Source organism: Cajanus cajan, chromosome 1 (genome assembly GCF_000230855.2).
Source record: "Cajanus cajan strain Asha chromosome 1, NIPB_CcT2T_4, whole genome shotgun sequence".
Lineage (NCBI taxonomy): Eukaryota > Viridiplantae > Streptophyta > Magnoliopsida > Fabales > Fabaceae > Cajanus > Cajanus cajan.
In genome coordinates, this window is record NC_138517.1 from 22,610,064 (window position 1) to 22,635,996 (window position 25,933).

General features: G+C 31.8%; 3 protein-coding genes across 3 annotated transcripts; 1 reads left to right on the plus strand and 2 right to left on the minus strand.

Annotated features, from left to right (window-relative positions):
• Positions 1-863: 863 nt before the first annotated feature.
• Positions 864-9,302, plus strand: RH39. The gene is made up of 9 exons (XM_020365209.3): positions 864-1,409; positions 5,140-5,235; positions 5,317-5,505; positions 5,596-5,736; positions 5,968-6,108; positions 6,788-6,930; positions 7,881-8,010; positions 8,128-8,176; positions 8,652-9,302. Exons 1-9 carry the CDS (start codon positions 888-890, stop codon positions 9,089-9,091), a joined length of 1,851 nt encoding a protein of 616 aa, XP_020220798.2. The 5' UTR covers positions 864-887; the 3' UTR covers positions 9,092-9,302.
• A 5,426-nt stretch (positions 9,303-14,728) lies between these two features.
• Positions 14,729-17,347, minus strand: LOC145953014 (uncharacterized). The gene is made up of 5 exons (XM_083066338.1): positions 17,281-17,347; positions 16,960-17,235; positions 16,223-16,797; positions 15,959-16,066; positions 14,729-15,838 (listed from the first exon to the last, which is right to left on the minus strand). Exons 1-5 carry the CDS (start codon positions 17,345-17,347, stop codon positions 14,729-14,731), a joined length of 2,136 nt encoding a protein of 711 aa, XP_082922464.1.
• A 4,602-nt stretch (positions 17,348-21,949) lies between these two features.
• On the minus strand, positions 21,950-22,312 carry LOC109803733 (nucleolar protein). Its single transcript, XM_020365413.3, has one exon. The coding sequence runs from the start codon at positions 22,310-22,312 to the stop codon at positions 21,950-21,952; it is 363 nt and encodes a 120-aa protein (XP_020221002.1).
• Positions 22,313-25,933: the final 3,621 nt, after the last annotated feature.

The window sequence follows — 25,933 nt, forward strand, 5'->3', positions numbered from 1 at the left end:
AAAGAAAGCACAATATTGTTATATTGGTCTGTCTCAATTACCGAGAATATATTCAGTTCTTGATTAACTTAATCAAATGTTACTATCTTTGCAAAGATACAAACTTCATGCATAAGTTACTTATGACTCAAGTAAGTATTCTTTGCCTTGACTCTTCAAGCAACCACCTTAATATTTTTTGAAAAATAAAGTCTCTTTAGACTTTAACAACCAAATATTCTTTATAACAAAGACCCTTTAAGATGCAAGTTATAATACAAAGTTAAAGTTAAAAAATTACTTATTTTGTGTTACTCATAAGGCATGATAAAACCAATTTAAGTACATATAATTTTACAAAAAGAATGAAATAATTTTTTACAAATACTTTTTTCCATCTTTGTGAATCTTCAAGCTTCTTTATATTGGTGATTCATGAAAATGACTGTTACAAATTCTTGAGTTTTTCTCATAGGCTTCTTTGTCTTTCTTCATTTTCCTTATAAAGTAAAGTGTCCATTGGTGCATTAAATACATTTCACCAAATTATCACTTCTTATCTGATTAAGGAGACTACTTATCACCTTCCGAGATTTAATCATCGTTCTCTTTCAATTTATTCTCTTTTATCTCTAAAGTAATTTTAAAAAAATAGTTAATAATTAAAAACAATCTCATATTATAATTTAAATTTTCACTATAAATAATAAAAAATATTTATTTATTTAAATTTTAATTACATAAAAATACCAAAAAAACCGTTAAAATTAAGATGCTATACCTCATTTTTATTTAAATATTTAAAATATCCCAGTGTGTTGTAACAAAAAAAAACAGTAAAATATCCTAATGAGTGCTGGGTTACATTTGGCTTGCAAAACCATTATGGATGCTTCAAAATATCCACAATGCTTCTAATTCTAAAAGGACCCCTCGGTTATCTGAACCTAAACCCCCAAAGCGCCACACACATGGCGGGAGCCACAGGAAGAACCCTCTTCACCCTCTCCTCCTCCTCTCCCCTCACGCGCCTCCTCGCCAAGCGCCTCCCCCTCCGCCTCCGCCCCCTCTGCTCCGTCGCGGCGGCACCGGAAGCCGCCGCCGCGAAGCACTCGGTGCTCCTCGAGAGGCTCCGAGCCCGGCACCTCAGGGACGCCGCGAAAACCGCCCCCGAACCGAGGAAGAGGGCGAAGGGTGGAAGTGGTTCCGTTGCGGAGAATGAGAGGGTTAAGGAGAAGAAGGTGGTTGCGAGCTTCGAGGAGTTGGGAGTGAGCGAGGAGGTCATGGGGGCGGTTAGGGAAATGGGAATTGAAGTGCCTACGGAGATTCAGGGTATTGGTATCCCCGCCGTTTTGGAGGAGAAGAGCGTCGTTTTGGGGTCTCATACTGGCTCTGGCAAGACCCTTGCTTACTTTCTTCCCCTTGTTCAGGTACTTGTTTTGCATTCGTTTTCAAAGTGAGATTTTTTCAGTGTAAATTGTGAGCTCAGAAAGTTTATGATAGTGATATCTTAAAACTCCAGGGTTGGCCTAGTGGTGGGAGTTGCTACATTGTTGTCTCAGGGGATGTATTGGTTTAGGATTTTATAGGATTTTAAAAGATTTTTTTTGAGTAAAAAAGTCCGTTGGTATTCAATCAGGATTTTATGTCACTTAAAAACAATCACTTAAAATTAATCCAGTGATATTCAATCTGAATTTTCAAGATTTTTTAAAGAGTCCATTAAAATCCACTGGTATTCATTTGAGATCTATTGGTATTAAAAAATATAATGATTTTAAAGGATTGTTGTATAAGAGGGATTTTGAAGAACTTTCTAGTGTTATTTATAAATACCAGATTCATAAAATAATCCCATCCAAACCCATCGAATTTTGAAGGATTGTTTGAAGTGACTGTTTCAAGAATTTTCAAGTGAGTTTTTCATATTTTTTTTCTATGCTCCTGTTTTCTCCATTTTTTTCTCTACTAATAATATTGCATTATTGTTCATTGCTCATATATAATATTGTAGTACTGTTCTCATCTCATTCCCCTATTTTGTGAAACTCCGATATGTAAATGATAGTGTCATTGACTTGCTTTATTTTTCTATTCGTTCTCTTTAATTGACTTGCTTTATTTTATTCTATGTAGTTGAATTTGTTCCTTTATATAACACAAAAAAATGCTTGAAATTTTAACTTTCAAGTAGTAATTTTTTTTATAACACACGTCAAGAAAAGAAAAAGGTGAAAGATGAAATTGATATCATAATCTCTATAATATATATATATATACATATATAAGATGAATTTGTTAGGGTTTCTGTGAGTAGAATGAGATGAAAATGGATCTTAGTTGGGAGAAGAACTCTTTCAGCATAAAAATTGCGATCCCTCCTCCTTTTATGACTCAACAATTATTTTCTTTTTTTTACTATGAATTTTTCTTTTTACTTTTATATTGTGAAATTAGGATTTTTTTATATTTAAAAAAAAAAACATAAGACATTACAGTATCTAATTTTTTAGGATTTAGAATTTATGTCTTCATTAGCTTATTTAAAAAAAAAATAGGAAATATTGTTAAAATATTTGTTAGAATAATTTACATTTATAAATATCGTTAAAAATTATCATATAATATATAACTTAAATAATATATATATATATATATTCTCTATATCTAAATATTTCTGTTTATATAAAAAAAATTATATATCTAAATATTTTTCCAGTATCAAATATACTGATTTTTTTTAATATAAAAAATTATCTTATGTTTCTATATTTCTGTTTTTGCATTTTTTTTATAATAACTGAGATGTTTGATCCATTTGGATAGCCAAGATATATTCGATCTTGTATGATTGGTGTGCTTTTAAAAATAATAATATAATTTTATATATTTTGTCTCTTATCCATAATTATTTATATAACTACTTTTCAACATATATTGTTTTAGTAATTCAAATGGGAGATTCACAAGGAAATAATAAAGGAAAAGGAAAAGAGAAAAAAAGACGAAGCTTGGGCTAAGGAGGATTCCGATGAATTGTTACAATTGATAGTGGATGCTAGAAAAAAAGGATAGGATATTATGGAGAATTATTATTATTATTATTTATCTAGACATTATTGTTTTTTTTTATTATTTTTGCTTTGACTCTTTTTAAATTTGAATGCATGATTTTTTTTTAAATCTTATCAAATGTCAAAACTCTACAAAAATTCTACAAAATCCACAAAATTCCACAGAATCTATTAAAATCCTGATTTAAAAGTCTGACAGAATCCATTAAATTCCTGATTTTAAGTCTTATAGAATCCTGCAAAATCTTAAAAGTCATGAAAATCCTGCAAAGTCTTTTAAAATCCGCAAGATTTTTTTTAACTAAAAAAGTCCTTTAAAATCCTAATCTAATACACCTCCCTTAGTTTGAATTTGCTGCCGTATTTGTAATTCATACTAATAAAAAACTAAAAAGAGAAAAATAGTGATGTGTCAAAACCATAGGTCAGCGTGGGAGTTGGGATACAATGGTCTTAGGTTCGAACCTGCTGGAAAAATAGTGATATGTCCATGTGGTTCCGGCAATATGCGAGTTCGATTCTTGACAGAAATGATCTTTGGTCAGACTTTACTTACTTTTCCTTCGAATCAGATTAGTCTAAGGCGAAACCTTATAACATTGGTACAAAAAAAAAAAAAAAAAGAAAGTTCCAATACTCAATAATTAAATTATATATATTTTAAAAATACTTTAAATTTTTTGGGTGGTTTGTTTTAAGGTATAACATGAGTAGGAATATTATTCTTATGAACATGTTTGGTTGGCATTTAGTATTTTTTTTTTTCTACAATCATGTTATCGGTGTGAAATATTCATTAGTTCTAGTGATAATTAATATTTGTTGGGAAACCTGTCTAACTATCTTTAATGGTTGGGAGAAAAAGATTATAATTTATTTAATTAAAAAATTGAAAAAATAAAAGTAGAAGAAGAAATGTAGAATGAAGTGGGGATGTGGTAGCCATTTTAGAAGGTGACTTCCGCTCCCATGAGAATGTAAGATAACCTATCTTTTACTTTGGGAATAAAAAAGTAAGGTAAATATGAAAATGAATATTTTATATTTCTGGAAATCAAATATTCTTGGGAATGTATTTTTAAAACTTGTATCGAACATGGTAATGCGATATTTCTAAGTTCCCTTTTTCTTGGAATAATTCTTTATACCTTAGCAAACAATGTAAGATATTTTTACCCTATTATCTAATTACAAACCACCATATAAGATAAGTTTGGTGACTTTTATAATAACTACTGTAGAAGTCATACTGAGGATGATTTTTGATTGGTTGATAGCGGAAAATCTTTTAGACCAACATTACATGCTTATTAAACACAAACTTCTATACCAATACAGATAGGAATATGACAATGTAATGTTTTATTATGTTTAGAGTGACTCTTATTCATTTTTAAGACATTGTTTTCTCTTTTGATTTAGGATTTGTGTTGTGTGATAATTTTACATATTCATTTTTTAAGACATTGTTTTCTCTTTTGATTTAGGATTTGTGTTGTGTGATAATTTTACATAGTCTTGTATTATGATTTTTAAAAATTGCTATTCTTGTTTGTGTCTGGGTCATTACATATCTGCATCCATGTTGTATCCATATTTACTAGGTATGGGCATGACTCATTCATTTTTATCTTAAGATTTAAGATTTGAGTTGGGTGATAATTTTATACTAGTTTTATACATTGTGTTATGGTCTTGTATTATATTATGGGTTTTAAAATTTGCTATTATCTTGTGTTTGTGTGGTATCGTGTCTTATTTTCCATTTTGTATCCATGCTTTCTAGGCATGAGCAACGTTAATTTCACAGCAGGAACTTGTACATGTGCTTTTACATGGGAGTGATTTGTATTTTTGCATTTTATGTGTTTGTGTGGTACTTCATGCTTTCACCATGTGTGGAAATGGTTACCATTAATTGTTTGATGTTTGGGATGTCATTTTACAGATTGGTTTAACTTGTTTTTGAAGAACTTTTCCCTTCATTACTTTTGTTTCTTATGTTATTTAGCTTTAGCTAAGGCAAACTTGTCTAGCTATCTATTGAGGAAGCTGAGACTCTGTTAATTTGTTGCTGTACCTGCAGTTGCTAAGACGGGATGAACAACTGAATGGAATACTGTTGAAGCCCAGACGTCCCCGAGCTGTTGTGCTTTGTCCTACAAGGGAGTTGTCTGAGCAGGTAAAATGCTTTCTACTCATGTTCTAGTGATCACTTCTATTATGTTGGATTGCACACATTAATATGAAATGGGCTTTATAGGTTTTTCGAGTTGCAAAGTCTATAAGCCATCATGCACGATTCAGGTGTACCATGGTAAGTGGTGGTGGCCGGCTTAGGCCTCAGGAGGATTCACTTAATAACCCCATTGATATGGTAGTTGGTACCCCTGGCAGGGTTCTTCAACATATCGAGGAGGGAAATATGGTATATGGTGACATCAAATACTTGGTGAGTATCTCACAATTGATAATTTTTAATAAGCAACCATGAGCTGCAGCCTGCAGGCTTCACTTACTGCTGGTGGTCTATGCTTTTCAGGTATTGGATGAGGCAGACACAATGTTTGATCGAGGCTTTGGTCCTGATATACGCAAATTTCTGGGCCCATTAAAAAACCGCACTTCAAAAGCTGATGGCCTAGGTTTTCAGACTATCTTGGTAACTGCAACCATGACAAAGGTGTGTATGCACCATAATCTTGTTGGCTACATGGCCATGCAAAGTAAATATTAATGGTTTAGATGCTTATCCATAAAATTTGAGCCCTTATATGTAAATGTGTAGTGCAGTGGTCCTTTTTTCACTTTTCTGAACTCTGGACAATTCCTATTATTTATATGAATGTAAAAACATTTTTCATGATTAATTTTGACAATGAACTTCCAATGTTGACTTCTTTGAGTATTGCAGGCTGTGCAAAAGCTGATTGATGAGGAGTTTCAAGGCATTGTTCATCTGCGCACATCAACATTACATAAAAAGATTTCGTCGGCTCGCCATGATTTTATTAAACTTTCAGGTTCTGAGAACAAGCTTGAAGCATTACTTCAGGTATACCCCTGCATTTGGCATTTTTGTTGTATATATCAACCAAGGGTTGATATTTATTGGTTGTGTTAAGATGTGTAGAAGTAGAACATGAGATTGAAATATTTTTTATTGGAACCAGTGATGAGTGTTTGTATAGCCAAATCTTTAACACTCAATATTCTACTATTGCATTGTTCCATTTTTATTTGTGTTGCCACACAAGGTTTTCCTTTGGGAAGGATGTCCAAATTATGTTCAGTGATTGGGCTATTTTATAAGCAAAATGCAAAATATATTTTCCTCATATATGAAAAAACATGTACTTTATTTAAAGTTTTTCTTTCATTGTCTGTTCACAACACATTCAACATTTTCATCAGTTTTTGCTGTCTTGTAATGAAATCATGGTACATGTTTTTCTTTCAAATCCTAGTCTGCACGCGAGTCAATCTGACTCGCCAAGAACCTAGGTCAATTTGGCCAAGCATACTTAGTTCACAATTCAAATGAGTTCAACCTGTGGTGAGCTGGGTTGGCTTACGGGTTGGGGTGTTTCTTTTATAATCTTGTACTTTGGAATTGTTTCAAGTTTGACAACTTAGTCTACATGTGCTTGTCACTATTCATTGTTCTGGTTGGCTTGGATGTTTTCTGAATTCACTGGGTTTTCATTATATGTTTTGTGATCTTGTGATGGTAGGTACTAGAGCCAAGCCTAGCAAAAGGCAACAAGGTGATGGTTTTCTGCAATACATTGGACTCAAGTCGTGCTGTGGATCATTATCTTGCTGAAAATCAGATTTCTACTGTGAACTACCATGGGGAGGTACCAGCAGAGCAAAGGTAATATACTATATTGAGATTCTTGTCTACTTGTCCCCATTTATATTGTTGTGGTGCAGAATTAAGCTGCCTAGATATAGGCACATTGTAACTGTTAAAATTTTAGAGATTAGAGGGAAACATGATTTGACTCCTCTAAACTCTAAAGTAGGAGATATGTAAGGTGAGAAAGGGTGTATCCAAAGTTGATTTGAACTGGGTTAAGTTTGCAAGGTAGGTACTTTATTTCAAATCAGTGTTGCATCTCCTCACATTAAAGAAATCCAATGCATGCATAAGATGTAATTGAAAGTGAAAAATGTAAAATATATTTTACAAATGAGATTTCTATTAAATGTTCAACAAAACAGTGACTCCACACTTATTTTATGATAAAATTATGACAACTAGTAACTATGAGACAACAATACCCTTTGCTTTGGGAACATCGCAAATAACTGCAAACTTAACCAAGAAAAATTTACTAATTATCTTGAATGACTTGTTACTTTAGCATAATTGTGACTTCCGTGACACTCAGGTTGATGAATCATGCTAATTTGTTGTTGACTACTGAATTGAACTTCCTTGTGCGTAGCTATTACGACTTAAACACATGTGTAGGTGCTACACTGCATCTCATGCTTGCTCATAAGAGTGAATACTAGTTCACAAAATGTGTTTAAAGTCCATACATGCAGATGTTTGTATTAAACTTCCTTTTGTGTAACTATTAAGACTTAGACACACATGTAGGTGCCGACATTGCATCTTATGCTTGCTCATAAAAGTGAATATTAGTTCACAAAATGTGTTTAAAGTCCACACAGGCAGATGTTTGTATTAAATAATAGCCAATATCATATGTAAAGAATTACTTAACAAAGAAAATAGAGAAAGAATGGGCAAAACAATGTAGATCTCTGTTTTCTGTTATGCCCACTTATCTGTATTGCTTTTCTTGAGTCCAGGGTTGAAAATCTCAGAAAGTTTAAGAGTGATGGTGATGATTGTCCTACATTGGTTTGCACGGACTTGGCTGCTAGGGGTCTGGACATGGATGTAGATCATGTTGTCATGTTTGACTTCCCCTTGAATTCCGTGAGCATCATATCTATTAATTTAATAAGTGGTCTATTGGGTCACTGAATACCTATTCTTACCTTCCTTTCTTGATATTAATTGGTTACAAAATATTCCTTTTCCTTTCTATTTTAGATTGACTATCTTCATCGCACAGGCAGAACTGCTCGCATGGGTGCAAAAGGTAACAAATTCTTATATCATGTTCATCAGTTTAATCAAATTGATAATCTTGTTCTTTTCATCTACAAGTTTTTTTGTCTTTTAATTTTGTAAAAATGGGAGTGCAATCAAAGTTCTTGCATATACACTTTGCAACCAAACTTTTACTCAAATTACGATCGCCTTGATATTGCTTTATAAATAGAAGAATAACAAAATGAATTACTGTGCTCTGATGCAAGTATCTTCATGCAGTATTTCTGACTGCAGTATGAAAGATCTCATCATGTATCAAAGAAAAGAAAAACTAAAGATCTAGATATGTATCATTTTGGGTTATACAAGGTTTCTTCTCATATTGTTGTGTACCAAATTCATGCTGCCTTGCGTGTCCGACTGATCATAATTTAGCTTACAGTTTGTATATATTGGGCTTTGGATTGTGACTTACAAATTTGCTGTATTAGGAAGAACTAAAATTCAATTTTCTCTTGCAGGGAAGGTAACAAGTTTGGTTGCTAAAAAGGACTTGGATTTGGCCAGAAAAATAGAGGAAGCAATAAAGAAGAATGAGAGTTTGGAGGCTATAACAAAAGATAGTGTGCGAAGGGACGCAAGGACACAAAGCACTGAGCAGAAGGGAAAGAGCAAAAGATTGGTTAAAGTTTCAAAAGTTAAGGGAAAATATGGTAGTCGTGCCAGTTCAGGGAATAATGGGTCAGGTATGAAATCTGGTAAAGGGTCACCATTCAAATCCATGAAGAAAGGGATTAACGTTTCAAAATCTGTAAAATCTTCCAGTGCAAGTAGCGTGAGAAAAGCTTCAGAGAATAAGCAAACAAGTAAAATGGTCAGTGCCACTAAATCTACAAACTCTAAACTCAATGTTGTGGGGTTTAGGGGGAAAAATTCATCAAATAATAATTCGGTTATGTGAAGTGGTGGATTGTGGGTCATATTGTATTTGTACCGTGTAGGAAGTAAATGGCTCTCACTTTTTGTAATAGATAAGCTTTTTTTTTTTTTTTTTTTGGTAGTAAAAATAGTATAATAATTTAATGGTTTTTCAAGGCAGCTGTTTTACATACGATTGTATTAGATATTTTTTATGGTATAATAATTTAATGGATAAAAGTTGTATTACATAAGATTTTAGTTCCTGCCATTATGCCCCTGAAAAATAGAGGATTCTGTTTAGTTTCTATCGTCAAGGTGGGGAACAAAACTAGTGACGATGAATAATATTATTTGGATGCATTGTATGGAACTAAAACAAGAGTTGTTATATTTATTTGATGGAAAACATATTTAAGTCATTACTTTATTTCATAGCTGAAATCCATCGAATATTTGTAACATATTTGTAGATAACAGCTAATTTTTAGTTCACTTCTGTTCTTGATTTTAGTTTGTAGCTTTAAGCAATTGTTTGGGCTGTTAAAAGTTTGAGATATTATTATCTTTTTTAGACTAAATTTATTTGTACGTTCTTATAGTTTTACGTAGTTTTTAATTAAGTTTTTATATCTAAAAATACTTAAAAATATTATTTAAAATTTTAATTAAATTCCTATACAGTTTGATGTGGAGGATAACATGTCTGATAAACTTTTTCCATATAGGGTCTATCATAATGTAGGTAGTAATGCATAGGCAACCTAAAGTTTACTCACTAGAATACTCTCCGGTAAGTAAAATAAAAAATATTCATATGGGTGCTTGGGCTCATATAAGTAAATTTACTTAGCATGACTTTATTTAATGTTACCTTCAGTAAAATATATTTCATTTATTTGACGTATTATATCCAAATAATCCAACGATTCATTTTCTTTTTGATATCAATTTTCAATAGAAGGGTAGTTGAAGAAAAAATTTTATTCTTTAATTGAATTTGATATAATTAAATAATGTTACTTAACTTTCTTAAATAGTATAGTTTTGTTTTTGTTTATATATGAGACGAGTACTTCGAAAGCTATTGTTTCCAAAGGCCACTTCTTCAAAGGAGGTTGATTTGTGTCATGGAGATGACTCGCTCGCTACGTGCACATATATATTCTCATTGATTACATGTTTGCGCAAGTATTATCCTTTCAACTAGTCAGGTTAAATACCTAACAATGCTATTTCAACATAACCAAATACCTTCTCATGATTTTCACAAAATCAAAATAGACTAAACATCATGTCATTTATGGTATACGACTTTTGACAACTTTACTAATTGATACAAGTAGTAAAATAGATTTGCAAGCAGCAAAATAGATAAAAATTTGGGTATCAAATTTATATGAACTTGTGTAAGAACCAATTAATATAATTTAATGCTAACTAGGTAAAATAAAAAGATATATATGTTTAAAGAATGCATAAAAAGTAACAAACGTATTTTAAGGGTTTCAAGAATAAGAAAATAAGTTAAAAGATAATTGAAAGTTTATAATAAGAGATGCCAAAGATTGATTTTACTAATTTTCCTCATACACATCTTTCTTAATTATTATTCAACTTAAAAATTACCAAGTTAATTCAAAATTCCTCAAATTTACTTAAACTCTAATTTTTTAGATGAGAAATTCAAAATTCCTTAAGACATATCTCAATTTCTTGGTAAAGTTTATTAAGCAATTCGTATTAAGATCATGGACATAAAAGTTGATTAATAAGATTTATTATATTCCTAGTAATAAATGTTATTAGTGTTATTTTCTAAATCATAATTTCAAAGGGTTTCCTAACCTCAATTAATTTTATGGAATCATGCAGAGGACAACCAAACTAAGACACATACTAAGAGAAGAATAACAATTAACTGAATAAAAACATCAATTGAATAAGAACAAGAAGAATTACATGGACTAGGATAGCTACATCAACCCCAACAACAAGTGAATTAGTCACTCATGGCTAATAAGATCACACAAAGAAACATACAGACTTTCAAGAACTCTATGATGGCTAATGCTAATCACTCTATTCTCTCAAATTTCTCTAAAATGTATAATATGTGAAGTGTCTCTCTATTCTCTTGAGCCTTAATTTTATAAAGTTCTAAAAATGTTTATTTTTTGTTTTTATTTTTTTCATAGGCCACTGAAGCGATAAAGTTGACTCACTTAAGCAAGCTTAATGATATATCCACATTGACATTGATGTGTTAGCTAGTTCAAAGCATTCAAATTCATGGTGCTTCAGGCTTTTGTGCTAGCTCACTCAAAGCTAGGCATGATAATGTTGACTAAATTTAGTGGGTCAACCTGCCTAATTTTGATAGGTTGGGTTGGACCCAATCTATCTCGTTGAACCCGTCAAAATGGACGGGTTCAACCCACTAACTCGATAGGTCAACTTTCCAATCCATTTTTTTAATGTTTTTAAATGATAAATTTGTAGTGAATTTATCTCAGAATTATATTTTTATTATATAGTTTAACTTTTTTTTTCTACGTAATTATTCTCACTTTAAATGAAATAAAAGTATTATTTTAATCACATATTTTTTACTAGTACATTTTCATATATAATGACTTTTTTATTGGATATATATATATATATATATATATATATATATATATATATATATATATATATATGCTCCTTTTTGTGAAAAATATAACACCACTAATAAATTTTATAAATAATAATAAAATATAGGTTGAATTGATAATGTATATTAAAATATTTCAATTAATATTTTTTTAAAAAACATTCGATGGGTTGAAAGTGGATTAACTTGTCAACCCACCATTTTTAACCCCCAACCCACCACTAAGTGAAGTGAGTTGTATTTTTTAACCCATCTCCTGTGATAGGCTAACTTGTTCCACCTCACTTTAGGTGGACTGATCCACTTTGCCACCCCTACTCACAATGATCATTTGGCTCACTTAAGCGAGCATGAAGTCGCTTAGAACTTACTTCTCTCTTGCTTTGAGCAAGTATTCTCAATGTTGAGTTCCTTTCATTTTTTCTTCATATCTTTGTAATTTAGCATCCATTTCCTTGTATCTTAAAACAAACAAAAAATATCAAAAATTACCTAAGACTTAACAACTCTATTAACCAATTTTGACAAAAATAAGACTATAAAGTATAAGATATGTTCGATAATTATATAAGATTGATAAAAAAAAATATTGATATATTTGACAATTATCATACAAAAACCTACTAAACCTTTCTAGTGGGATGAAAAAGAGAGTTTTACAACTTCAAAGGTAGACAAACTCTTAACCCAACTCATAGGAGGGATTACAGGTTTCACTATTCTAAGATTTATAATTTATTGTAATTATAAAATTTGTGAGATTTTCATAAAGAACAAAAAATCGGATCCTTTCATGAAAACATGTTTATTCATGAAAAAATGCGTTTACGAAAAGTTGTATTCTTTTATGAAAGTTTTTTTTTAATAAAAGATATGTACATGAAAAGATGAAAATGTTAAAGGATGTATCTTGTAATATTGAAAGTGTGTATTCTTTCATTAAGGGAAGGGCGGAAAAATATAATGTATATTTCTCTGATTTGGGAAAAAATACAAAAGTGGTATAAATAGAATACAAGGGAATAAATCTGCACACTAATCTATCCCTAAAAATCTGGGAAATAATTCTCCCTATAAATGTTGTATCTAAATAATTAAAGGAGGGGAAATAAAATTGATCTTATTAACATTAAATCTTTACAAATCAGAATTGAATATTCTGATTGATATATGTTGATCTCCAACAGATTCTGATTGATATATGCTGATATCCAACACTCCCCCTCAATCTGGGTGGTAGATGTCTATCATACCCAGCTTGGATCTAATGTTTTCATACGTGTTCCTTGGAAGAGCCTTTGTTAGGATGTGTGCTGTTTGTCTGCATGATGGAACATGGTCAACACTTATAATACCGTGGTCAATTTTTTCTTTAATGAAGTGTCGGTCAATCTCCATGTGCTTTGTCCTATCATGGTGGACTGGGTTCTTTGCAATGCTTATGGTATCCTTGTTGTCACATAATATCCTCATAGTGTAATTGATGGGAATTCTGATTTCATCCAGCATCCTCTTAAGCCAGATTCCTTCACAGATACCTTGAGCCATAGCTATGTATTCAGCTTTTGCACTACTCCTTGCCACCACAGGTTGCTTCTTACTTCTCCAAGTCACCAGGTTTCCCCACACAAAGGAGCAATAGCCTGTAGTTGATTTTCTGTCAGAGGGGCATCCCGCCCAATCTGAGTTAGTGTAGACTTCAATGCTTTTGTTTGAGTTCTTTTTAAAGTAGAGCCCTCGACCCGTTGTACCTTTGAGATATTGGAGGATTCTATTCGCCATTTTCATGTGGGCCTCAGTTGGATTAGATGTATAGCGACTAGCTAAGCTCACAGCAAAACCAATGTCAGGCCTAGTGTGAGTTAGGTAGATTAGCTTCCCAACTAGGCTTTGATATCTATCTTTATTAGCTGGTGGACTTTCTTCTTCACTTCTCTTTTCTAGCTCAATGGGAGTATTGGCTGCCTTGCATCCAAGCATGCCAGTTTCTTGAAGTAAGTCCAACGTATATTTCCTTTGTGATACATAAATACCATTCTTTGTTCGAGTAATTTCCATCCCTAGAAAATATTTTAGCTAACCCAAGTCCTTGACTTCAAATTCCTTGGCCAAAATTCCCTTCAGATGCTTGATTTGATCATAATCGTTTCCTGTGATAACGATATCGTCAACATAAACAATAAATAAGGCTACCTTCCCTTCCACGGAGTGTTTGAAAAACATAGTGTGATCTGATTGACATTGGTTGAACCCGTCTTCCTTGACAACTCGAGTCAATCTATCAAACCACGCTCTCGGAGATTGTTTAAGGCCATATAGAGATTTTCGGAGCTTGCACACCATGCTTGAGGTTCTGGATGACTCAAGTCCCGGGGGAATTTGCATATAGACTTCTTCTTCTAGTTCACCGTTTAGGAAGGCATTCTTGATGTCTAGTTGATGGAGTGGCCAATCTAAATTTGCAGCTAAAGAGAGTATGACTCGAATTGAATTTAGTTTGGCCACCGATGCAAAAGTCTCTTCGTAGTCCACTCCATATGATTGGGTAAACCCTTTTGCCACCAGTCGAGCTTTATATTGGTTTATACTACCATCGGCATTGTATTTGATGGAGAATATCCACTTGCATCCAATCGATTTCTTTCCTTCCGGTAGAGTGGTGATTTCCCACGTGCCATTTTTAACCAAGGCTTGGACTTATTCTGTTACAGCTGTTGCCCATTCAGGTTGTTGGAGTGCTTCTTGAACATTCCTTGGGATATTTGTGCTGTCAAGAGCTGCCACAAAAGACCTATACCCTTGTGACAATTTTCCATAGGACACATATTTCTCAATGGGGTGTTGAGTGCAGGATCTCACCCCTTTTCTTAAGGCAATAGGAATGTCAATGTCATCAATAGGTTTAGGATTAGGAACGATATTACCTTGGGAAAAATCATTTTCTGGAGTTTGGTTGGATTCATGGCTTTGCCTTGGATTTGTGCTGGACTCTACTCCCTTCCTTCTCTTCCTGAAGTATGTCATCTAGTTGTCTCCTTGTGTGGCTGGGCTTTGATTCTGTTGAGATGCAATTCTCTCTCTAGCTTCAGCTGGTGCAATTTCTACTGCATTTTCCTGTTCAGTTTCTGCTACAGGTGCAGTCTCGGCTGGTTCTGCATTTGGGGAAAATTCGGTTAGCTCAAATCCCAAAAATTCTATTGCGTTTTCTGCATTTTCTACTGTAATTTCCTCTTGTGTAGGTGCAGTATTGGTTGGCTCTATATTTGGGACAGATTCAACTAGCTCAAATCCCAAAAGTTGGGATTCTACCACTTCAATTGGATTAGTTTGCTCCCCCTGAATGCCAACTTTTGGGTAATAAGGCTGATTCTCAAAAAAGGTGACATCCATGGTGTGGTAAAATTTCATATTTTGGGGTGAATAGCATTTGTACCCCTTTTGGTGGGGGGAGTAGCCGAGAAAGATGCATTTGATGGATTTCGGGTCAAGTTTGTTGCGACGAGGATTGAGATTGTGGATGAAGGCTGAACATCCGAATATTTTCAAAGGAATAGATGTAAGGATACGACTCGTAGGGTATGAGGTTTGGAGAGTAGAATAAGGGGTGTTAAAGTTGAGGATTCGGGAGGACATTCTGTTTATAAGGTAGGTTGCAGAGAGGACAGCTTCTCCCCAAAATTGGTTGGGTACATTTGTAGCTAACATGAGAGATCTGGTCACTTCTAGGAGATGTCTATTCTTTCTTTTGGCGACTCCGTTCTGCTGAGGTGTATCTACACATGAACTCTGATGTATGATTCCATGTTTCTGAAGGTAGGAATTTAGTGCAGAGTGATAACATTCTCGGCCGTTGTCACTTCTAAGCACCTTAATTTTGCTTTGAAATTGTGTTTCTACCATAGTATGAAACAACTCAAATATTCTGCCAACTTCTGATTTCTCCTTCATTAGGAAAACCCAAGTGACCCGTGTGTGATCGTCAATGAAGGTGACAAACCATCTTGATCCAATGACATTGTTTACTCGTGATGGTCCCCATATATCACTGTGAATTAGGGAGAAAGGTTGAGAAGGTTTATAGGGTTGAGGCGGGTAGGAGTTACAAGTATGTTTGGACAATTGGCATATTTCACACTGAAACAACTCTTAATTTTTATTGAATAATGTGGGAAACATTTTTTTCAAGTACATAAAATTTGGGTGGCCTAACCGATAATGCCACAACATTATAGAATTTTTTCTATTTAGAGGTACAGTTGCACAAGAGTTAGCCTTGGGTTCCGCTTTTGACTCTTCAACTTGGAGGAGGTAGAGTCCAGCACATTCTTCAACATTGCCAATCGTCTTCCCCGACTCCAAAATCTAAAATTCACATAGGTTAGGAAAGAATTTAGTGACACAATTCAAATCTCTTGCTAGTTTGCTAATGGACAGCAAATTACAGTCAAGTTTAGGCACATAAAGGACTGAATTCAGGGTAATATTCTGTGAGATAATAACTGAACCTTTACCCATGACCTTAGAAAGAGTCCCATCATCTATTCGAACTGTGTAATTATTTAGGCATGGAGAATAGCTTTTAAACACAGTTAAGTCTCCAGTCATTTGATTTGAGGCTCCTGAGTCAATGATCCATGACTTTGGTTTTCCTTTGCTAGTATTTAAAGCATGCAAGAAATTACCTTTTTGTGCCACTGTAGCTGTACCAATTGTTTGCTGGAGAATTTTCTGTAGTGCTTCCATTTGCTCCTTGCTGAATGGAGATGGGTTAGAATTTACCTCAGCTATGTTGCCTCTGCTGTCCAGGTTTTTGGTCTGTTTTGCCTCTAAAGGTCTGCCATGAATGATCCAACAGTTGTCTTTAGTGTGACCCAGTTTCTTGCAATGATCACACCAGGGCCGATTTTTCTTTTGAGATGTACGAGGCTGGTTCCCCCTTGCTGCCATTGTTGAGCCTTCAATGGATGGGACTGCACTTGACTTTCCAAGCATCACTTTCCTCTTGCTCTCCTCTGTTCTCACTTCCAAAAATACTTCTCGGATTGTTTTAAGAGGTTTGGTTCCAAGGATTCTTCCCCGGACTTCATCAAGTTCTGTGTTCAGCCCCAATAGAAACTTGTAGATCCTATCTTTCTCCACCAATTATTTATACTTCTTTTTATCCTCGGTACAGCTCCATTGAACATCTTCATATATGTCCAGTTGCTGCCAATGTCGACCGAGTGTATTAAAATACTCGGTGACTGAGAAATCACCTTGTCGTAGGTCATGGAGTATGCTCTTGATGTCAAATACTACAAACGTATTGTCCACATTTGAGTAGGTTTCCTTCACTGCATCCCACATCTCCTTGGCAGTATCATAGTACATGAAAATTTCCCCAATTTCATTAGTCATGGTGTTGAGCAACCATGACATGACTAAACTGTTTTCCAGTTGCCATTTGTTGAGATTAGGGTCACCCTTTTCTGGACTCTTGGAGTCTCCTGTGATGTAACCTTCCTTCCCTTTTCCTTGAAGAAAGATCTTAACTGATCACACCCATTAAGGGTAGTTCTGGCCATTCAATTTGTGACCAGTGATAGGAAGAGCAGGCCCTTCCACCAAACTGGTGGCGGAACCTTCTGCCTTGTTCTCTCCCATGGTTGGCGGTGCTAGGTTAGGGATGGTTTAGATCCTGCTCTGATACCATGCAGAAAAATATAATGTATATTTCTCTGATTTGGGAAAAATACATAAGTGGTATAAATAGAATACAAGGGAATAAATCTGCACACTAATCTATCCCTAAAAATCTGGGAAATAATTCTCCCTATAAATGTTGTATCTAAATAATTAAAGGAGGGGAAATAAAATTGATCTTATTAACATTAAATCTTTACAAATCAGATTGAATATTCTGATTGATATATGCTGATCTCCAACAGATTCTGATTGATATGTGATGATATCCAACATGAAGTTTTCTTTCACCAAAAGTTATGAGTTTTAACTCTTTTAGTCAAAAGTATTAGGGTTATGCTATGATATTTGTATTTGAGAAGATACATTTATCATGAGGAGAGAATTATCTTTTATTATTTTTATTGATTTTTTGGAGTATTTTTTTTTGTTCGTCCCTGGAGTATCCACCGTCGATAGCAGTGACTAATCTCCTCGTTACGTTGGAGGCACCTCAAAGGGTGGGATAGCTGGTCCCAAGATTTAACGCGACTGCATACATATGGCAGGATTCGAACCCCTTACCTTGCTTAAGCGTGGATCAACCCCTACCGTTGAACCACACGCTTGAGGTTGATTTTTTGGAGTATTTGCACACACAACTCTACAATAGTTAAATATTATCCACTTTGAGCTCAAGTCCTTATGATTTTATTTTTGGTCATCTCCCAAAAATGCCTTTTACCAATATAGTATGTGTGTTTCATAAACATTTGTTTCTCTTTATGTTCTAACGATGTAAGACATTGTTTGTATCCTCCCAACAATCCTCTCTTCAAAGAATATTCAGTGAAATCTTTGTATATATATATATATATATATATTATAATTATGGGTTATTGATTGTCAATCCAACCTGCGACTTTAATATTATGTTAATGTTATATTATGATATTTGTCTAAGAAGATATATTTATATCAATTGGAGAGAGTTATATATTTTATTATTTTTATCGGTTATTTGAGGTATTTCCACACACAACTCCACAATTATGGATTATGTTATGATATTTGTATGAGAGAATATATTTATATTAAGAGGAAAATGATGTATTTTTTATTAGTTATTTGTGATATTTGCACACATAATTTCACAATAGTTAGATATTGTCCATTTTAGACTTAAACTTTCATGATTTTTCTTTTAGTCATCTCCTGTAGACACCGAGTTTTGTCCGAGCTTTATCTACAAAGGTCAAGAAGCTTGTAAGATGAGAGAAGCAACTCCTTGAGGCTTAGGAAGATACTGAAGTGAGTTGAGATGGAACACAGGAAATTCGGGAAGCTTCTCTACATCAAAAGAGGTCAAAAAGCCTTTCATGGGTTAGAAACGACCGTTCCTAGAGTCGGAACGACCATTCCCACTTTGCAAAATGTTTGCCAAGAATGACTGTTCCAAATGGCAAAACCATGTGCATTCTACACATGCAGAATGACCGTTCCAAATTGGGAGCGACCGTTCTCCTTCGTAGGTGCCTATAAATACATGCCATGGGCTCCACACTCCACACACCTCATTCTTTCTCCCCTCTTGACTCTTTTCAGAAGCACTCTGAGTAAAAAGCTCATTGAGAGCTTGATTAAAAGATCTTTGGTCCCTTTGGCAAAGACTTTGGAGTTTCTGTAGTCTAAGGGTCCCTCTTGAGTGATAGAGAGGTTTTTGTAGAGCGATGAGGCTGCCAAAAAAATGCCCTTGAACGATTTTACAAGATAATATTAGAGCTTGCTTCGGAGGTTTCAATCTCTTTTCCCTATTTACTGCTTTAATTGTATACTTAGGATAGTCATCATGTAGATAATAGGACAACTGCAATAGAAATAAATAGTCATGCATGTTTAAATAAAGGGGTAAAGCTTAATTACATTGTTATAAATTTAGAATTGTCATAGGGTACTATATTCGAGCGCTATGGGGTGCCTAATATCTTCTCCATACGTAACCGACCCCCGAATCTAACTCTGGATGTGAAGGCCAAAGTTGAATTTGCGAAAACAATTTTCTTTTTCTGATGTTTTGTGTAAAATATCGATGGTGACTCCTTCGAACCATTTTCAAAACCATCAATCGGAGGATTAGTCCGATCTTTGGGCAATCTGAAGCTGATGAGATTTTACAACGGAGGTCCAAACCATCTGTTGGCTATAAGGTCTAGTCGGAATTTTTTTCGAGTTCCGACATCTCTCAAAAGGTCTCTCACTAATAAAATATGTGTGTGCTTTATAAATATATACCTTATTTATATAAAAAAAAGTCATATATAATGTGACTATATGAATAATATAAAATGTGTTTATCTGAAAAATTGTAACTCTTTAATAAAAAAAAAAATAAGATGGTTTCTAGATAGAACCAATCTATATGTTGGAAAAATATAGAATAATGAGAACATAACGAGATCATGAAAATATAAACACTAATTCTTTGCATTCAAATAACTTTTTTTCTTCTTCTCTGTTCTGTCCTTTTCTATTTTCTGAAAAATCAAACCAAGCACAAGTTGTTCTATTTTAAAGACCAAATAATATATTGCTTTAATGTAATAATCATTAAGTTGTCCTACTAGATAAGTTCAGATTCCATAACTTAAATAATTTTTATTTAAGGCAAACAAAGCATCAATTTCTCAAATTGTCAAACTCACTTCCTCCTATCGTGGCCAATTTTAAGCTTCTCTAAAAACAAAACCACTTCTCCATGAGAAGATACGAGAGTAATAATATATTTTTTTTCTTCTGAAAATGCTGATAAATGTGAATACTATTGACACTTCTATATATATCTACACCTATCAAGAGTTGGTACGAAAGCTACAATTAATGATAAAAAATCTAATAGGAGATATTGAAACAAAATGATTAGGATTTAAAGTACCATAGTTTCTCACCTTACAAACAATGAGATGACAGATATACTCTGAATTAGAGTAAGCAAAAGTAGTAGAACTGCAGCAATTGTAGATGATATTCATATTTTCCATGGAGTGTTGAAGTGCTGACGCATAAAGATAGCCTTGTACTTGTTGCGAGGATTTTCATAGAAATTCTTCAAGTCATCGCAAATAGAAGAATACTCTTTACTGATATGTGGCAAATAAACATTTGAGAAAAGGTTGTTAATCATAGTAGCCACAGCATTAGTGTAACCCATCAAATTGACAATAATTTTGTTATCAACTAGTATGTTTACATCTTTATCCACGTTGATAAGAAAATGTAGGATGAATAAATCCTCAGTAACGTTTGGTGAAGATAAGTATTGACATTGCTCAAATGCCACTGTATTCCTGAACCTTATCTCTGTATTATCACAGAGAAGCATGGCATTTCCAAATTCCAATACACCATTGTGAAATTTTAAGTCAAATAAGCATTGACTTGAACTGACCGCATACCTACCTCTGATAGTTGACTTGCACAAGGTAGATGTTTAACCAATCTAACTTGATTTTAGACCAACAAAAACGGAAGGAATTTGCTTAAGTGAATTTTAGGTCTAACTCAACCCTATTAAGTTGACTTATAAGATAAAAATTGTTCCATTTATATATTGTATTTCTATCATATTACTAGTTAATGTAAGATAAACATACTTCCTCTTTTAGAGATTGGATTTCTCAAACATAAAATTTGCAATACTGAATATTTGTGGATAGTCCAACAATGGTAGTCTTATAAGCTCAAAATTAAGATAGCCTTTTATACCATCATAAAGCTAATATAAAAGAATTTCTACAAATTAATTGATATATAAACTAATTTTAGTTTATATGAAAAAACTTATTTCATTTTTTCTTTTTCAGAATTACTTTTGTAAAACTTATGTCTATCCATATAATTCTATCCCCCGTCATTTTAGTTTTCTGTCATATTATTGTCTTCAGCTGAAATATTATCGAGCTATAAGGTATAGTAAGTTAGTAACTAATCTTGAATAGTTTGCTGTCTTAAGTTATTGTGCTTTTCCTGACACGCAGGTTGATGAATCATGCTAATTTGTTATTGACTGAACTTGAGTTCCTCATCTGTAAGACTTTGATACACATGTATATATGTAACTATTAAGACATTTTTGGTTGAACCGTGTATCTTCTAGCTGAAAATCAAACTAATTCATTTAGGTATTGATATTTATTTAAAGAGTTGATCTCTTTTAAAAGATATTCTTCTGTACACACGGATTTGAGAATCAACTCCTAACTACACGATTAAGGAACATAATTATCTGCTAATCATATCACAAATTCACAATCACTCCATGTTGGTTAACTATTAAGACTTTGATACACATCTATTAAAGATTAATACAAGAGTTTCATATATTGATACAATAGAGACACCATTTCTGATAGTCAATGCATGCCTTTGGTTTTGTACCTAGTTGTTTGGATTTTAATGCAACAATCTGTTCTCACTGATGAAACCTGAACTAAACGAGAGACCATGAAGAAATAGGGTGGTACAAATGGAACTCTAGCATAGTACTACTTCTGCAAATGAAAAAGGCTTGTGGGGTTCCCCAGATCCTTATTTCCATGTTAGTAATGGACGAGAAGTTTTAGCAGGATTGACTATATTGCCATTGGAATCATATATTATGACACCAGAGAAATCAGGGAGCTGACACTTCCCCCCCATGAGTATGTTCTTCTGCCAAAGTGAACCCTCTTCTTGTGGCTCACCACAAGTACTCATAACAACTTCATTGTTGAATTCTATGACAGGCTCTTCTTGAAAGGCATAGCAAGAGATCCAGTGACGCCATTTGCGTGATGAATGAGAAGCACACATAAGCAATGCCATGGCACACAGCATAAGGGTCATAACAACAAGGCCAATGTGTGATGAAGAGCTTAGTAGAGGATGCATCATTGCAAGTGGCCGAGCCATAGTTGCTGAAATAGTTCAAAGTTGGATGATATGTTAGAAGCATTATTCATGGGCTTATATATAATGTTTTGTGACATGCATGAATTTATTAACAACTAAACACTCATTTTAATATCTGAATTTGAAAAATACTGTCATGCCTAAAGAGATCTATAAAATATTAAATAAATCTTTAAATTTCAGTACTTGTCATTTTGGTAATTGAATATATATTAATTTTATTGGATAAAACACTATTTGAGTTTCTGAAAATGCATATTGCTAACACTTTAGTTCTTAAAAGTAAAAATATTATAAATAAGTTATTAATAATATTAAGTTCTTAAAATAACTACTTATTGTATTTCAAGTGTGTAAGTCTACATTAATATTATCACTTTTGTCTTATATTTTTTTTGAATTATAGATTAAAGTAAGTAACATTTTACAATTTTACAGACTTTTTTTAAAAAAAAATATTTACTCTTTTAGTCAAGTCATCGACCTACTCTTTTAAAGGTATCAACGATATTTTATTTCAATTCTATCACTTTAGTTACATAATTTTTTTTTTAATTTTAGACTAATATGGTTGTATGTGTATTTTTGTAAGAGTGAATTTTAACAATGTTATAATTTCACGGACTAACATGACATTGAATTTTAAATTTAGAAACTAATTTGAGTGTGTACTCGTTTATCAACTAGCAAGAAAGGGTAGTTGATCTTTAAGGATTTGTTAGCATTTGGTTTTTATTTTTATTTTTATTTTTATTTTTTTTGTGGTTTTGGTATTCATCTAACTCTTAGAGTGAAGTGGTCTAGTTGAGATACTCTTGGGTCAAGAGTGGGTGGTATGCTAATCCTCTTCAATGAATAAAAAAACTCACTCCAAACTAAACTTTAAGAAAATTTAAAAAAAAAAGAATAATAATAGAATGTTGTAACGGGATTAGGTTAGCTATCCTAATAAAAAAAATGTGATGGCACCAAACTGATTTGACTAAACGTGATTATGCAATCAAACACATGATATGCCATGCTTTAGCTAATTAGCTCTCTCTTCCCACCGTACACACACATAAGACCTTATTTCCTAATTGAAGTTTTTTTTTTTAAATAAAAACTTAAATTAAGATAGCATAAAATTTAATATAAAGTTAGAATTAATCACTAACTTCTTTAAAACTTTCTCGTTAGATTACAAATCTTCTACGCTATCCACCATGTAAGTTTGCATAAAAGTTTATATTGCAAGACAAACATATTTTATAAGAGTTAATCACTAATGCATTGTCAATATAATTTTATTTTTTTTATACTGGTAACTAATTATATCTTTTAAATTATTTTTATTTTTATTTTTATTTTTATTTTTATTTCATTAAATAAGTAACTGACATAACACTATTAAAATATTTGATTAATTGCCAGTATAAAAAAACTTTACACTGACAGTATATTAGTGATTAACTCATTTTATAATATTTAAAATATAATGAAAGCTTGTTCAGCATGTGCAGTTTCACATTTAATTTTAATTATTTAATTTTTTTTATCGATAAATATTACGTTGATAAAGTAATAACTTGCTGTATAATAATTATCTTGTCTTATTGTATCATTCATCAAATCAAATTTGGATAAACTGATAAAAAAAATCAAATTTGAATATAAATTTAAATGCACCTTAACAATTAGGTATGCAAATATGTATATAAATCAAAATAATTATATTACGTGACAACATCTTCAAGAACTTATTTTTATCAAGGATGTTAAATCGTTTTTTTAGAGTGTTTTAAAGAAATTGAAATTTTAATTTATTATATTTATTTAATTAATTTTTAAAATAAATTAATAATTAAAATAATCTCTTATCATAACATATATTATTTGTCATAAATATAAAATATAGTTTATATATTATAAAAGCATTTATTTATACAAATTGTCAACATTATATTATACATTTAAATATATATATTTTTTAATTATATATAAATGTTTTTTTTATAAATTTTAGTTATATATAATAAATATCTAGTTTGTCAAATATACAAACTAAAATATCGGTATTAATTAAGGTTTAAGTAATTTGTAAGTATACTTTACTGAAATTTAATTCAAGTTTTGTAATGTAAAATTCCTTAACTATATTCTTGTTCGGAGTAGTCTTTACTTTTAAATTTTTAAAAGTTAAAACTAGCTTTTAATTTGTAGTTCCATATTTTTTTTTATTACTTTTAAATAATTTTATCAATTTTATATATTTATTTTGATAAAGTTCATTAAAAACATGTGAGTTCACGTAATTGTTAAAGAGGAGGATCAAAAGTGAAAACAAAATATTTAAGATAGCATGTTTTTGTGGGCTAAACACATATTGAGATGAGTTGACACTATAAGAAAATTTTCATATAGTGATACACATTTTATAGTGATACAATATTTGTTATTAAAAATTAGATTTACTTACACAATAGATATAATATATATTAGTATAAATTATAGTAACTCACAAAATATGTAGTTAAATCTTATTCAAAATTAACACTAAAATTGTGTGTAACTATATGTCAAATAAATATATACCTACATATTATAATGACACTTTTTATATGTCATTGTATATATCAATTATTATAGTGAGACGATATGTAATTCCACTAAAAATCTTTAAAGAAGTTCATAATTAACTCTAAACTTGCATAAAATTATATCTTATCCTAATCTAAACTTCACGGTCGTTTGCAAATGTTGGGTTGGTATAAGCCACTACTACATAGGAGTGTTCAAATTTAAATCAACCAAATCGAAAATATTAAAATAGATAAAAAAAATTGTAAATTAGTAATTATGTAGTTTTTAATTTTTTTTTTTAAATCATGTGGTTCAGTTTGATTTTTATATTAGAATGTGAAACGGATTCAAATCAAAATTGAACTGCATTTATATGTTAATATGTTTTATTTTTTCAAATACATAGTATACACATATGGCATTGATATATAACATGAAAGATGTTTTATAAATATGTAAACTACTAAATTATAAGTTACTAAAAAGTGTTTTTTATTTTTTAAAATATAATATATGTGATTTAAAATATATTTTATAAAATTGTAAACTACTAACTAAATTATGAACTATTTATAACGATAACTAAAAATGTATTAAATAATTGTTTTCACTAAAATAATAAAATAAAAATCAGTGAAAAATACATTAAGTGAACAAAATTTTTCAGTATTTGTATATTTTTAATTTTATTTATAAACAAATAATATAATATTACATATTTTTAATTTTTAATTGATTTTTATATAACATTAAAACTGCAAAAAGGAAAACCAAACTAAATCGCAAAAAAAATAGATTTCATAATAAATTCAAAGTAAATCAAACTAAACTGTACTTAATTTTTTTTTTTTTTTTTTATAGTTTGAATGACTTTTAAACCAAAATTAAATCAAATTACACTATAAACACCCTTACTACCACATACTCCTATTATGACAAAGTCATCATTCTACCTCTATATATAGAAAAATTTACAATTTCTCTGATGGTGTATTTGGATGAGAGATTTTACGAATTCAAGAAATTTAAAATTTTTGGTATTTAAATCATTTTTATTTT